Source organism: Bos mutus, chromosome X (assembly GCF_027580195.1).
Source record: "Bos mutus isolate GX-2022 chromosome X, NWIPB_WYAK_1.1, whole genome shotgun sequence".
Classification (NCBI taxonomy): Eukaryota; Metazoa; Chordata; class Mammalia; order Artiodactyla; family Bovidae; genus Bos; species Bos mutus.
Window position 1 is genome coordinate 30,692,781 of NC_091646.1, and position 16,208 is coordinate 30,708,988.

Consider the following 16,208-nt stretch of genomic DNA (forward strand, 5'->3'; position numbering starts at 1 on the left):
TTCTATCACCAGTCACATCCACAGCTGGGTATTGTTTTTGCTTTGGCTCCATCCCTTCATTCTTTCTGGAGTTATTTTTTCACTGATCTCCAGTAGCATATTGGGCACCTACTGACCTGTGGAGTTCCTCTTTCAGTATCCTATCATTTTGCCTTTTCATACTGTTCATGGGTTCTCAAGGTAAGAATACTAAAGTGGTTTGCCATTCCCTTCTCCACTGGACCACATTCTGTCAGACCTCTCCACCATGCTAATCCAAAGCACATTGTCATTAACTGATTCTGTCCCAAAGACTTTATTTTAATGATGAGTTTAGATGAGTTGTTGCCAGCTATTGACATTCTGTCACCCATCTGTAGAGATCTGTTGTTCCTGAACTGTGTTTCACTACATAGGCATTTTGGCAAAATTGGAGCTTGTACATTTTCAGAATGCTTTTCCACTCAAATCCATTCTGCCTGGAGGTGGCAGGCAATTATTCCGAAGATGCTGGCTTTGACCCTGTACCAGGGGCTGAGTAGGGCAGGAGAACTGTAGTGTACATGAGACTTGGAAGCACTTTACCCAAGCTATGTATTAATGAGGAGGACAGGACAAACCTGACTCAGGGAGCAATCATGAAAGCTTCTTCCATTGATTTTATAGCTACAGTGTTCAGTTCAGTAGCTCAGTCGTGTCTGACTCTTTGTGACCCCATGGACTGCAGCACTCCAGGCTTACCTGTTCATCACCAACTCCTAGAGCTTGCTCAAACTCATGTCCATTGAGTTGGTGATGCCATCCAACCATCTCATCCTCTGTCATCCCCTTCTCCTCCCACCTTCAATCTTTTCCAGCATCAGGGTCTTTTCCAACGAGTCAGTCCTTCCCATCAGGTGGCAAAGGATTGGAGCTTCAGCTTCAGCATCAGTCCTTCCAATGAATATTCAGGACTGATTTCCTTTAGTATGGACTGGTTTGATCTCCTTGTAGTCCAAGGGACTCTCAAGAGTCTTCTCCAACACCACAGTTCAAAAGCATCAATTCTTCAGTGTTCAGCTTTATTTGTGGTTCAACTCTCACATCCATACATGACAAAAACCATAGCTTTGACTAGATGGGCCTTTGTTGGCAAAGTAATGTCTCTGTTTTTAAATATGCTGTCTAGGTTTGTCATAGCTTTTCTTCCAAGGAGCAAGTGTCTTTTAATTTCTTGGCTGCAGTCACCATCTGCAGTAATTTTGGAGCCCAAGAAAATAGTCTGTCAGTGTTTCCACTGTTTCCCCATCTATTTGCCATGAAGTGATGGGACTGGATGTCATGATCTTCATTTTTTGAATGTTGAGTTTTAAGCCAGCTTACGGGGAAAATGTTAAAATTGGGGGAGAAACTTCTGGAGTTCCACCCTTGCGATATACACTCATTTCTAGTTCACAGTTGCATCAGGTCTTGGAGGCTGCATTGGTAGCTTGCTCCATATCTAGCCTCAAAGGCCATACTTCTCTTTTAAATCCTTTAATGTATTATTCATAGAAACAATTATGGAATAAAAATGAATCTGAAAGTCCTCTTGAATGTGTGTGAGCTTATTGTTTGCTTTTCTGCCCCATGTGTTCATGTTCATTTCATCTTTACTTTTAGCTTCTAGCTGCCTCTTTTGAAAGACTGTCTTCAGGCCTTCATCCTAACAGTATTTTAAACTAGAAGATTCTTTGCTTTGTTTCTTTCCTTCATTTTTTCCCAAGCCGTTTACTATTACTGTACATGATTCCATCAGTTAAGATCACTTAACTCACCGCATTTCTGTTGATGGGCTAAAAATTATGAATGTACAAATATGGACATCTTAACATCCAAGTATATATATTTCCCTTGAAAATCACCCAGGAAGCAAGGAGCTAGTGATTAAATTGATATATAGCTATGATAAAGAACAGAACCAAGAGGACAGAGAAAGAGAGGTCATATCATATCTTAATGAATATCTCCCCAGCCGAATATCTTTCTCAGCGTAATGAAAAGATTACCACATCCTCAGAAACATATTGCTCATTTTGAAGAGTACAAAACACTGTACTTGAGCAGTGAAGTTGCATAGTTTCCTGAAGTTCAAATGCTGGGACCTGATCTAGATGAATGTGCTCCAACAAACAGCTTCCTTAAGAAAAAATGAGCATGCGTCTATGTGTTAGTCTAGTCTAAAACAAACACACAAACACGTACACGATCTTTTGGCAGAGATTTCCAAGATTTCACTGATAAACCAGATACTTAAATTTCATATGAACAGTGAGCCCCAGACTATTCAGAAAGGCTCCAGTTGTTATGTAAGTGGAAGTGGATCACTAAGTGTGAATATAATGTATATGGTTTAAAACAACAGATAGCTTAGACTGAGCTTGAAATCACTGGAGTATATCACTCATTCTGCTTCTCACTTGCTGTATGACCTTCTCCTTTTTGACACTATCAAATGGGGAGTTTGCACTAGAAGCTCCCCAGGGTCATTGCTGTCTCTCTGCTACTATATAGTAAAGGTACTTTTGTTAATAATACTTTCAACTTTAGTTTGTATAAAAAAGAGAGAAGTGGTTAAACAGCCCCCAGTTGTCCTTTCCTTTCTCTAAACCTAGTCTGCATGTGGAAGATCTGTAGAAAAATGGCCCCATCAGTGGAGGGTAGTTCTCTTACAGCCTTCCCACTTTTCTGAACCAGCATGCTACCAACACCTCTGAAATGCACACACACACGTGTGTGTGTGCATGTGTTTGTATAGCAACAGCCTTCGACTGGTACACATTTTTCTTATGCTTGTGCTTTTACCACATCTATACCATATTTCTCTTCTGAGTTTTGATGTTGGATAGCATATGACACCCATAATCTCTGCTTGTTGTTACCTTCCAGCAATTTTTTTCAAGTACATGTTTCATGATAATTTTCTGTTAGGTATTCAATTTATTGAAACAATGTTAGAAATGATGTGAAATATATCAAAGTTTGTGTTCTACCTGTGTTTTCTGTTGTTTTATATATCTCTTTGTCACCAAATTGAGATGTCATCTTCTCCTTCCCTTTTGGAAATTCCTAGGAACCAGCAAATACTATAGAGACTGAACTTTCTGAATCATCAGATTCTATGGACTCCTTTAATGTAAATCCCGTTATGTCTGATGACTTCAACACAGTGTCCCCCTTGCCAAGCATACCTGCATCTTCTGGTGGGTACATTTTAACATTTGGATGGGGACTATCAAAAGAAAAATAGTGACCTACAGAGTAGTTACAGTTTTTCAAATGAAGATAGTGTTCTGTTTATAATGGTATGAAATCACAAAAGTGAATTGTAACTTTTTTCATCATCTGTAAGTTTTTGTGAATGATGATTTGAGAGCAGTGCAAATTAATATCTCAGCAATGATTCAAGTGTTTGGGAATGGTATTATTATCTCCAACTTATTTTTTAAGGTTTTTATTGAAATATGTGGAATCTAGATAAAAATGGACTCACAGACATAGAAAACAAAATTATGGTTATCAAAGGTGAAGCATGGGAAAGGGATAAATTGTGAGATTGGGACTGAGATATACACACTACTATTCATAAAAAAGATAACTAATAAGAACCTACTGTATAGAACAGAGGACTCTACTCAATACTCTGCAATAACCTATATGGGAAAAGAATATATAAACTGAATCATGTTGCTTTACACCTGAAACTAACCAACATTGTAAATCTCCCATTTAATTTTGATCTAAAGATTGGTGCTAGATCTCAGTCCTTGGAGGAGTAGCACCTTATCTTTTCAGACTTATGCAGCCTTTTTTGCTATGGTATATTAATTGCAGTCCAAAGAAATCTCTTTTTTTTAAAAAACTGTACTATAAGAAGAATTGTTACTAAAGAGTGAAGTGATAGTCTCTCAAAAACAGTGATATTTACTACAGAAGTTTAAATATTAAAAACATTTCATTAATATAATTGTATGAAAAATAGAATACAAAACAACAGTGAAGGCCAAATGCAAATCATGCCCTCCAATTAGCTGATCTTATCATTGATAACTTGTAGAATCCCCATAATAGAAGTAATGCCTATATTTTTGAAATATTCTAGTTAAAAATTCTTCCAGTATTGTTGTCAGTCTCAAAGCTTTGTTTAAAAAATCCTTCTAAGACAAAGACAAGTAGCATATATTAACACATATATATGGAATCTAAGAAGATAGTACCGATGATCCTATTTGCAGAGCAACAAAGGAGACACAGACATAAAGAACAGACTTTTGGACACAGTAGGGGAAGCAGTGTGGGATGATTTGAGAGAATACCATTGAAACATATACATATATATACGTACACTATATGTACACTAGATAGCCAGTGGGAATTTGCTGTATGACGCAGGGAACCCAAAGTCTCTGTGGTGCTCTGCGACAACCTAGAGACGTGGGATGGGGAGGGAGGTGGGAAGGGCATTTAAGAGGGAGGGGACATATGTATATGTATAGCCTATTCATGTTGATGGATGGCAAAAGCCATCACAATATTGTTAAGTAATTATCTTCTAATTAAAATTTCTTAAAAAAGAAGAAAAATCCTTTCTAACCAATTGTTTTTGGTGGAGCATGGGCAAAGTCCATGAACCCATGACTGTGATTTTGAAAATGTGTAAGACCAATTTAGTTTACACACTGTAAAATCCGCTCTTTGAGGTGTACAGTTCTTGACAAAGGCAAAGTCATACAGCTACCACCACAGTACAAACAGAACAGCTCTGCCACCTCTCAAATTCCTTTGTGCTGCGTCTTTGAACTCAAACTCTGTCCCCCATCCTCTGGCAACCATTGATCTCTACTCCATTGATCTCTGGTTTCCTTTTACCAGAATGTCATGTAAATGGAATCATACAATGTCTAGCCTTTTTGGCCTGTCTCTGTTAACAAAATGCATTTAAGATTCAAATGTGTGAATCAGTGGTTCATTCCTTTTTTCTTGCTGAGTAGTACTTCATTTTATGAATGTACCACGGTGTTTTTTTTTTTTTTTTAATTCATTCATCTGAAGAAGAACATCTGGATTGGTTCCAAGTTTTTGGTGATTATAAATAGAGCTAGTAAAACATTTGCATAGAGGTTTTTTGTGTGCCTATACACTTTTAAAGCATTTGGGTAAATTCTTGGGAGTGGGACTAGTGGGTCCTGTGGGAAGTGTGTGTGAAGAGAACTGCCAAACTCTGTACTGAAATGATTCTATCATTTTGCATTATTCAAATAATGTTCTGGGGGCTGCTGAAGGAGAGTCATGTCACACCACCTCCAAGAGCACTTCAGGCAGATCCAAGATCCTGTCTGCTTGGGAACCTAGTTTTTCAGAAGTGCATTATGACTAGGTTTGATTTGATTAGTTGAAACATACCAAATTCAAGTAGCAGAGCCAAAAGAACTTTTATAATGAAAAGACACAATGTGAATGGGTTGGGTGCCTGCTTATGCTTGGGTGTATGGACTTCAAATGTGAACAGATTTTTAAATAATGTTCTGAATTACTCCTGGTACCTGGTGCATCTAATCCATAACATGGAGTAAAAGTGTACCTTCCTGTTTCTATAATATATAACAAGAAATAAACAGAGAAATCTGTGTAATCTGTTTGGGGATGTTAGTAATTTAGCCTTTTTCGTTATGAATTCCAATTTTTTCTTCCTCAGAAATGTACTCGAGGCAGAGCTTTGAATCAGAACCTGGGATGGGACATGTGACTCATGTGTATGAGTTGAAGCATGTACACAAGGTGAGTGTTATGGATCATACAGAAGAGTCAGACAAGGATGTCCATGAGAACCAGGAAGATCAAGAATATGAAGAGAACCATGAGGAAGTCCAAAAGGACTGGAAGGATCAAGAAAACAAGAAGGACCAGGAAGACGAGGAGGGCCAGAAAGAACAAGAGTATCAGGTAGGCTGGGTGGGCCAGGTGGACCAGAAGGGCCTGGGGGACCAGTAGTAACAGCAGTATGAGCAGTACCAGCAGACCCAGGAAGACCAGGTGAACCAAGTGGAGCAAGAGACTGGTCCTCCAGTTTGGCTGCTGATATCAGAGATCGGGTGCTCTGGGAGTCTTGCTCCACATATCTATCTGTACCACTATCCCTAAAAAGCCCCAAATTTCCACTCTTGTGCTCAATTTCACTTTGCAGAAAGAACACTCTTTGTTTATTTTAAAACTGTATCATCATTTCTGTTGTACTGGATTTTCTGATGCTGCTGAGAATCCAATGGGCCCTAGCCAACAGGGAGATTGGAGGTTCTTTAAGTAAGATGAAGTACTGTTCTCCTCTTAACTTGAAATATCCAAAGACACTCTGTACTTGAGAGAAAGTTTGAGTCAAATAGGAAGTTTGACTACTAACAAAAGGCACTGTTTTTAAGCGCTCTGCTCGTTATCTGTGAGGAGATGCTAACTGTCCCATGGGAGGATGGTTTTCCTGCCTACCCATACCAACACTTCCACACCACAAGCTAGGTCTCCCCAATGGGTTGTCAGAATGTTAGATATATCCCACTTTCAACTGTCAGCACCAATGTATGGTTCAAGGCCAAATCAAAGCAGTTGGATTCATGACTCTTGTTGTTCTATGTCCAAATTTATCTACATAATCACAGGTTTGGGTGATTATCTTTATATTAGAAAGGATTATTGTCATCAGGATTGGCAGCCAAGATAATGAGTTTATGGTCTGTTATGTGGAATTGTATGCAATAACTACCAAGCGTTAGGTGAGTCTCTTCATTAGATGGCATCCTCTTCTAATGAGAAGAAGCGAGGGCTAGAAAACAACTGTGTTTTGGCCCCAGCACTGTGACCTTGGCACACCCCTGAGCCTCAGTTTCTTCACCTGAAGTGGTCTGCTTGCCTTGCAGGGATTTTTAGACTGCTCTGAAAGTTCTTTCAGCTATTTAAAAGAAAATTTGTGAAGAAATACATTTGTCTTTGTTTATGTCCCTATCAGGCTAGAAAGTTGTGCTTCCCCTTTCACTGATGATGGCTTTCTCTTCTTCTTTGAGTTAATTTCTTTTTAAGCTTTAAATATACCTTTTGTTTAAAATGGTCAAAATAATCAGCAATGTGTATAGCCTGGCTCTTCCTGTGATAATGTAATAGGCTTGTTTCTGGGTGCCATGGACTGACAGACTGGAGTATACCCAGAAGACAGAGAAAAGCTGGAGAAGGGAAATTTTAGAAGATTTTTTCCTTGTGACAAGAACTCTTAGGATTTGATCTCTTAACAACTTTTATGTATAATATACAATAGTGTTAGTTATATTTTTGTCACGTTGTATGTTACATCTCTGTAACTTATTTATCTTTAACTTGGAGTTTGTATCTTTTGACTGCCTTCATCCATTTCCCCACCACCCCCACTCACCTGTGCTAACCACAAATCTGATCTCTTTGTCTATGAGTTTATTTTTGCAGTGTAATTGACCTAGAACACTATGTTAGTTCCTGGTATACAACACAGTGGTCTGATATTTTTATACATTTTTAAATGATCACCACAATACGTCGTTACCATCTGTCACCATACACATACATAATTATTGACTATGTTCCCCATACTGTACTTTTCACATCTGTGACTCATTTAATTTGTAGCTGAAAGTTTGTACTTCTTAATCTCTTCATCTTTTCCTCTAATATCTCACTCTTGTCCCCTCTGGCAACCACCTGTTTGTTCTCTGTATCTATGACTCTGATTCTGATTTGTCTTACTTGTTCATTTGCTTTGCTTTTTTACTTTCCATATTTTAGTGAAATCAATGTGTTTGTCTCTCTCTTTCTGACTTAATTTAGCATTATACACTATTGGTCCACCCATGTTGCTGCAAATGACAAAGATTCATTCCTTTTAATGACTGAACATATATATTCCATATAACATATAATATTCCAATTATATGTTTGGGCTGTGCTCAGTTGCTCAATCATGTCTGACTCTTTGTGACCCCAAGGACTGTAGCCTACAAGGCTCCTCTGTCTATGGAGTTTTCCAGGCAAGAATACTGTAGTGGATTGCCGTTTCCTTCTCCAGGAGATCTTCCCAACCCAGGAGTTGAACCTGCATCTCTTGTATCTCCTGCATTGGCGCACGGGTCCTTTACCATTGTGCTACCTGGGAATCTCAAATGTATGTATGCTCCATCTTTATTCATTCATCTTTTGATGGACATTTACATTGCTTCCATATCTTGGCTATTGTAAATAGTGCTGCAGTGAACATCAGATCAGATCAGATCAGTCGCTCAGTCGTGTCCGACTCTTTGCGACCCCATGAATCCCAGCATGCCAGGCCTCCCTGTCCATCACCAACTCCCGGAGTTCACTCAGACTCACGTCCATCGAGTCAGCGATGCCATCCAGCCATCTCATCCTCTGTCGTCCCCTTCTCCTCCTGCCCCCAATCCCTCCCAGCATCAGGGTCTTTTCCAATGAGTCAACTCTTCGCATGAGGTGGCCAAAGTACTGGAGTTTCAGCTTTAGCATCATTCCTTCCAAAGAAATCCCAGGGCTGATCTCCTTCAGAATGGACTGGTTGGATCTCCTTGCAGTCCAGGGGACTCTCAAGAGTCTTCTCCAACACCCTTCTCTAATTAGTGTGTTTCTTTTCTTCAGATAAATACCCAGGAGTGGAATTTCTGGATCTTATGCTGGTTTCATTTTTCATTTTTTGAGGAATCTCCATACTGTTTTCCCATAGGGACTATACCAATTTACATTCCCACCAACAATGCAGGAGAGTTCCCTTTTCTCCATATCTCCACCAACACTTTGATTATTTGTTGTCTTTTTGATAATAGCCATTCTCACAGGTGTGAGATAACATCTCGTTGTGGTTTTGATTTACGTTTCCCTGATAATTAGTGATGTTGACCATCTTTTCATGTGCCTCTTGGTAATATGTATGTCTTCTTTGGAAAAAAAATATCTGTTCGGATCCCCTGCCCATTTGGGGACTGTTTATTTGTTTGTTGATGTTGAATTGTATCAGTTCTTTGTGTATTTTGGATATTAACCACTTATCAGATATTTCTTTTGCAAATATATTCTCCCATTTTGTAGGCAGCCTTTTCATTTTGTTGATAGTTTCCTTTGCTGTCCAGAGGCTTTTTAGTTTGACATAGTCCCATTTGTTTAGTTTTGCTTTTGTTTCCCTTGCCTGGGGAGACATATCAAAAAATATTACTAAGACTGATATCAAAGAGCATACTGCCTATGTTTTCTTCTAGAAGTTTTATGGCTTCAGGGCTTACATTTAACTCTTTAATCCATTTTGAATTTATTTTTATGTATGTTGTGAGATTCTTTGGCATGTAGCTGTACAGTTTTCCCAACAACACTTATTGAAGAGGCTGTTTTCTCTCTGTTGTATATTCTTGCCACCTTTGTTGTAAATTAATTACCCATATAAGTGTGGGTGCATTTCAGGGTTCTCTCTTCTGTTCCATTGACCTATATGTCTGCTTTTGTTCCAGTACCATTCTGTTTTGATTACAGTAGCTTTGTAGTATAGTCTGAAGTCAGCGAGCATGATACCTCCAGCTTTGTTCTTCCTTCTCAAGATTGTCTTAGTTATTCAGTGTCTTTTGTGTTTCCATACACAATTTGAGAGTTATTTGTTCTACTTCTGTGAAAAACACCATTGGTATTTTGATAGGGATTCCTTTGAATCTGTACATTGCCTCTGGTAGTATGGTCATTTTGACATTATTTCTATCTATGAATACAGTATAACTTTCCATCTGTTCATGTCATCTTTAGTTTATTTCACCACTGTCTTACAGTTTTCAGAGTACAGGTCTTTAAACTCCCTAGGTAGGTTTATTCCTAAGGATTTTATTGCTTTTGATGTAATTATAAATGGGATTATTTTATTGATTTATCTTTCTGATAGTTTGTCGATAATGTATACAAATGCAACAGATTTCCATATATTAATGTATCCTCAACTTTACCAAATTCATTTATAAATTCTAGTAGTTTTTTGGTGATGTCTTTAGACGAGATCCTGACAGGGCCGTCTGTGGGGCTACTGTGGTCCTGGAGCTGGTATCTTCCTACCAGTGGATTGGCCTGGGACCCAGGGTGTCTTGGGGACAGTGACAGCTCCTGCTGAATGGAGCTGGGACCTGATATTTCTGGCTGCAGAGCCCTCAGGGTCCCAGAGCTGATGTTGCCCAGCTAGTGAGCAGGGTGGGGACCCAGGAGGTACCAGGAGTAGTGGCAGTTCACTGGTGGGCAAGTCTGTGTCCTGAGCCCTCTGGTGGATTGGGTCAGGTCCAGAGTTAGCTGAAAGCTCAGGTGGTCCTGAGGCAGCCAGCCTGTTGGTGGGTGGGCCTGTATCCTTGTATGGCTATTTTCTTGGCCAGAGGCATCTTAGAACTGGCACCTATAGACTGTTGGGCCAGGGCAGGGCTGGGTCCCAGGGCTAATAAGCTTGAGAGAGGATCCCACAATGGCCCTTGCCAACACCAGTGTCCACATAGGAGAATGAACTCCAAAAATGGCTACTGTCAGTGTCTATGTCCCCGAGGGGAGCCACAGTTGCCTTCTGCCTCTTGGGAGGCTGTCCACAATCAGCAGGTGAGTCTGACCCAGCCTCCTATCCAGTTACTGCTTCTGTCCTGGATCCAGGAGTATGTTAGACTTTGTGTGCATCCTGTAAGAGTGAAATCTCTATTTCCTATGCCCCTTGGCTCTCCTGAAGGTAAGTCCCACTGGCTTTCAAAGCCAAATGATCTGGGAACTCAGCTTCCTGGGCAGGACCCTCAGCCTGGCAAGTCTGAAATGGGGCTCAGACCTCTCACACCCCAGGGAGAACCTCTGCAATTGTAATTGTCCTCATGTCTGTGGGTCACCTACCCTAGGGTATGTGACTGAACTGTCATGCAACTCCACTCTTGCTACCCATCTCTTCATGGTTCCTTCTCTGTAGAGAAGATCTGTAGTTGTAGAAGATCTTTTGTTCTGGTCTTCAGATCTTTCTCATCAATAGTTGCTCGGTAGATAGAATTTTGGTGCGCCCATGGGAGCAGATGAGCTCAGGGTCTTCCTACTCTTCCATCTTGGGCACTCCCCTGACTCTTCCTGTCTGTCTCCTGTCTCTGATCTGTTTCAGGTCCCAGTTATCTCTATCTTAAATTAACTCCATTGCCTCCTCACTAGGTTTTTTTCTGACTCCAGACTTACTTTGTCCTGTCAGTTCATCTTCCACACTGCTGCCCAAAGGCATGTTCTACAACACTGATCTGAGCATGTCACTTCCCCAATCAAATCTGTGCTTTAGAACATGCCTCCTGGCAGCAGTGTTTAAGTTCCCTGGCCACCTAAATGTGTATGGTCTGCACAAGGCTCTTTTCCCAGCTTCCCTTTCAAGTGTGACTTGCCTCATCCCTTTCCTGCCAGTGCAAAGCATTAGTTTGTCCTGCAACACAGTTTCTAATTTTATTAACCTATACATTTGTTTGGGCTTCCCTGGTAGCTCAGTTGGTAAAGAATCTGCCTGTAATGTAGGTTCCATTCCTGGGTTGGGGAAAGCCCCTGAAGAAGGGATAGGCTGCCCACTTCAGTATTCTTGGGTTTCCCTGGTGGCTCAGGAAGTAAAGAATCCGCCTGCAATGTGGGAGACCTGGGTTTGATCCCTGGGTTGGAAAGATTCTTTGGAGGAGGGCATAGCAACCCACTCCAGTATTCTTGCCTGGAGACTCCCCATGGACAGAAGAGCCTGATGGGCTCCAGTCTGTGGGGTCACAAAGAGTCAGACACAACTGAGTGACTAAGCACACACATACATCTGTTTATCAGCAGATCTGAGGCTGATACTCAAGTTAAAATTAGATTTCTAGGGCTAAGGGGAGAGTGTTCCACACAAGTTGTATGTGGACACCATAGTTGTGTGAAAGTCAGATCTGTGGATTCTGATGGTGCTTAGACGAGTGCTTGGATGAAAGGAAGTGCCAATTGAGCCTCTTTCTTCTTTCTGCATCACTAGCAGGAGCTTTGATGGATGTTTCCACATGTCTCATTTGTGATCTGACCTGCTACACTCTGACTCTTCCACTAAGGACTGTGGGAAGGTTATTTCATGTCTCTGAGTCAATGTTTGGGGAAAAATAGACTAAACATTCCCCGTAATCTTTTCTGATGATAGGATTTTTGGATTCCCTAACATTTCTTCACACTTTCTAGTAGTGAATGAAATCAGGGTTGGGGTGTTGTTGTTCACATTCTCAGTATGCCAAAGCTTGGGAATGAAACAATGTGGTAGAATTTGGAGAAGCTGGTGGCCCCATATATAAACCATAGTGATGTCTCCCCACAGCCCCTACAGCTGTCACCACACATCACATCATACCTCAAGAGTCAGGAGGAAATGATGAAGAAATTCCAGGAGCAGCTGAATGAGAAAATACAACTACTGAACACTGAACTAAAAAAACAGAGGAGCTCCCTGGAAACTTTGAAGGAGCAGCTCCAAGAGAGGAATAATTCCAAGCCACAGGTCAGAGACCAGTTCCATGCCAGTGGCAAAAGGGAGACGAGTAAGGGACCTGGACAGCCTCCAAGGGGTTAGTCGATAGGGCCTGCTAGTCGTGAGGGCAACTGCCTCCAGGGAAGCATGGCACATCTGGAATGATCTTTTGCAGGGACTTAGGGCTTTGCTCCTTTTCTTTTAGTTGCAGGAGCTGAGATGGGCCAAGGCTCTCTGTGAGCTGGAAGTCTTGCTCCATGACCAGCATGTCTTCTGCCCTAAGGAAAGCTGTGGGCCCTGAGTAAGACCTTTGTGATACTGTGTCCTTACAGGCACTGCCATCCATCGTAGGCCGTGTTCTTAGTCCTGATTTGCTGGAGCTAGCACCAGAGAAACCACGCTCTGAGGCAATGAAGAGTCCCTTCTCCGATATTTCAGAGGCCACATCTGTCAGTGGTTCATGTTTACCAGGTTCTTCTCAGATCCATGAGGAGCTTCAGCAGACTTTTGACACATCTTCTCAGGTACAGCAGGCCGCTTTCATCGCTGTAGCCAAAGGCAGAGTTCATTCTTATGAAAGCGTGGGCTCCCCTGTTTCTCTGGTGGGAGTGGTGGTTTCCCGGTTGGGTACAGTTCGTTTGCCTGAGATAAAACGTCCAGGCCAGCTGTACCTGGGTGCACATGCACACATGGGTTCTGGACCACAGCTTCTCACAGCTGGGAGCAGAGTCACCAGACTGCCGGGGCACCCAGAGAGGAAGTGTTCCTGTTGTCTTCTGCCACAGAAGATGGAGAGTTTGTTCCATGTATGAGGCTCTGGCAGACACTGAGTTGCTCTTCTCTCTTTCCTGTGGATGCAGGTTCCCATTCAGGAAGAGGTGAACCAAGAGCAACAGCAGCAGCTGCAACAACAGCAGCAGCAGCAGGAACAGCAACAGCAGGAGCAGCAGCAACAGCAGCAGCAGCTGCAACAACAGCAGCAGCAGCTTCTGCCACTGCCTGAGCAGCCACAACAGTGTAATACCACCAGAGAAAACCAAGAAATGCAAGTATTCGTGCCAAACCAACTTAGCTGCTCTATGTTGTGCTACAATGATGGTTTCATGCCCCTACCCCTACCCCTGCGACGACCACCACCACCACCACCCATGTTTATTCCTACCCAAATGGTGGCTGAACAGCAGCCTTCTGGCTACTATCATGCAGAAAATCTCAGTGCCTCTGGCTACTATCGTGCCGAAAGCCTCAATGCCCCTGGCTACTACCTTACTGAAAACTTCAATGCTTCTGGTTACTATCATGCAGAAAACTTCAATGGCCCAGAAAATGGTAGATTCAGGTAAGGAGGCCATGAGATGGTCATAAGGACTGAGGTCACTGCTTTCCTATGGTGGCTGGACATCATGTCCGAAACCATGGGCGACGTGCCCATGGGCACCCAAAGTCCCCTATCCCAAGCAACATGCTCCAATTCATCCTGTTCTGTGGCCTCACTGCCTCTGCTGGCATGATCCATAGCCAAGCATGCCTTGATGGAACAGAGTTGTCTCCGAAAATAAGAAGGCTAGATCAGGAAGTCTCCAAGCTAGGGAAGTAGCATGCCGATCTTGAAATTGCTTGACTTCTTCTAGCCAAGCCAAGTCTCACGGTACAGGGTGTCTATTGGGAAGTCTTGAGCGTCCCCAGCTGAGTGACTCCTGGCTCCTAACTTCCTGCTTCCATTTTCCTGGGATCTTGTGGTCACAGTAGAGCAGGTGAAGGGATCTCCATGGCACTGACAATCCATATGGCATTGGATACCTAAAGAGCCAAGAATATAGAAAGACAAAGTCCTGGGAGGCACTATGAGGACAGGAACAGTTTCTGCTCAGGGATAAAATCTTTGGTCTCAATGCCAGAAAAAGAAGCTTCTGCTCAGCAATGAAAGGTGGTGTAAGCACAGTCTTGGTGCCCAATATTTATTTTTGAATGAATGCCAGTCTCTGAGCAGCTCTCCTAAAGCTCTCCTGAGTTCCTTCTGGGTCTTCCTTTAGGAACAGTGACCCTGACATGTGGGATGGGTTAATGCCATGTTTCCCACTGGCCTAATTATCAGAATCAACCTGAGGAGGTTATTGAAAGTGCATATTCAGAGTCTGGGATGATGCTCAGAAATCTCTGTTTATCACACAACCCTCAAGTTTAGGGTGATAGAGGGAGCCCTGGACTTAGAGGAGAAAGCAGACTTGCAGCCTCTCTGGGTCTTGGGCTCCTTCGGTGATGAAGGGCAAGTCCCTGACTTCTGAGTCAGTGAAGTGACTTACACAGAGATCACCATATTGAAAGAAGCAGGACCATCCAAGTAATAGCAACAATACCACTTGATACAAATGACTAAATTTTCTCAGTGTTTCCATTTGCTTTACTTTGGAGAATTGAGTCTTATTCAGGCCAAAGTGAGAGTCCAAGCAAGTGACTCCTGATTCGGCCACCCAAACCAAAGGTTCTTTGAGTACCTCTTAATGAGCAAGATGATGTCTCTTGGGCCTCATTGTTAGACCCGTGTCTCTGTAACATGTTTCTTCCATTACAGATTATTTCCTGAAGATCACCATCAGCCCCACATGAATCTTTTTCCTGTGACCCACGGCCCAGGGTCCCATGACATTTATTCTACCAACCTCCCTCAGACTACTATCACTCACAACCCGCAGCTTGTAACACTGGAGACTCCACAGGACTACATCTGCCTCTGGCAACAGCCTCAAGACTCGCAAAGTCATCTTTACCAAGCAGTCCAAATGAGTAATTGGTCTCCCAATGAGCAGGCCACCCTGGGCCAAACCATCTGTACTCAGGTATAGCACTCCCTTCTTCTCTGCCCCCGACACAGGTTGGAGGTTCTGCACAGCACTACACCCCTTCTGCATAGGCTCTGTGTGTGAAACCCACACTTGAAAGCACAAGAAAATTTGAGGACAGGTACCCACATGGAGGTAGCAGTCATGGCTGAACAAAAGACTCTCTAGGCTTCCATGAAAAAGTGAGCTGTTCTCATAGATATTAAATGCAGTCCTACTTGGAAACTTATCAAAAATGTGTTCCCTGGGCAGAGTGAGTCTTGCCATATGCTGAACTCAGTGCCCTAGATGGGATACCTTTCTGAACTTCTGTATCTTTAGTTCTGCTACAAAATCCAAGGCTTGGTGTGAGTGTGTTTCCTTGTATTGAAAATAAACCAGGAGTCCTTCTGATGAGTGCTTGGCATCCAACCATGCAGTGCCCTGTATTTGGCAGGGCAAACCCCACCTTGGGGACCACCTGCAGTGCCCATGTTGCTAGGGCAGGGATGCGAGCTGATCGAGACCACAGTCACATAGCAGGTTTGGCTCCCAGATATACTCCCAGAAGTCCCCTTGGGGACCACAAACTCTCAATCTGACTAATGCCACAAACAAAGGATGTTTGGGTTCTGGCTTTAGAAATCTTAAAAGAACTTAGTTCAGTTCAGTTGCTCAGTCATGTCCGACTCTTTGTGACCCCATGAATCACAGCACACCAGGCCTTATTGTCCATCCCAACTCCCGGAGTTCACTCAAACTCATGTCCATCGAGTCGGTGATGCCATCCAGCCATCTCATCCTCTGTCATCCGCTTCTCCTCCTGCACCCAATCCCTCCCAGCATCAGAGTCTTTTCCAATGAGTCAACTCTTC

At 42.5% G+C, this 16,208-nt stretch overlaps 1 protein-coding gene across 5 annotated transcripts in view; it reads left to right on the plus strand.

The window, feature by feature from the left end:
- PASD1 (PAS domain containing repressor 1) overlaps positions 1-16,208 on the plus strand; it is a 107,681-nt gene that overhangs the window by 87,718 nt on the left and 3,755 nt on the right. For 3 of the 5 annotated variants that reach the window (XM_070365564.1, XM_070365563.1, XM_070365565.1), the window contains exons 11-16: positions 3,071-3,200; positions 5,693-5,940; positions 12,365-12,544; positions 12,847-13,038; positions 13,375-13,559; positions 15,087-15,351. In XM_070365564.1, coding sequence (XP_070221665.1) covers positions 3,071-3,200; positions 5,693-5,940; positions 12,365-12,544; positions 12,847-13,038; positions 13,375-13,559; positions 15,087-15,351 — 1,200 coding nt within the window. The remainder of the gene's footprint in view (positions 1-3,070; positions 3,201-5,692; positions 5,941-12,364; positions 12,545-12,846; positions 13,039-13,374; positions 13,560-15,086; positions 15,352-16,208) is intronic. The other 2 variants (XM_070365566.1, XM_070365567.1) reach the window with 2 other exon arrangements.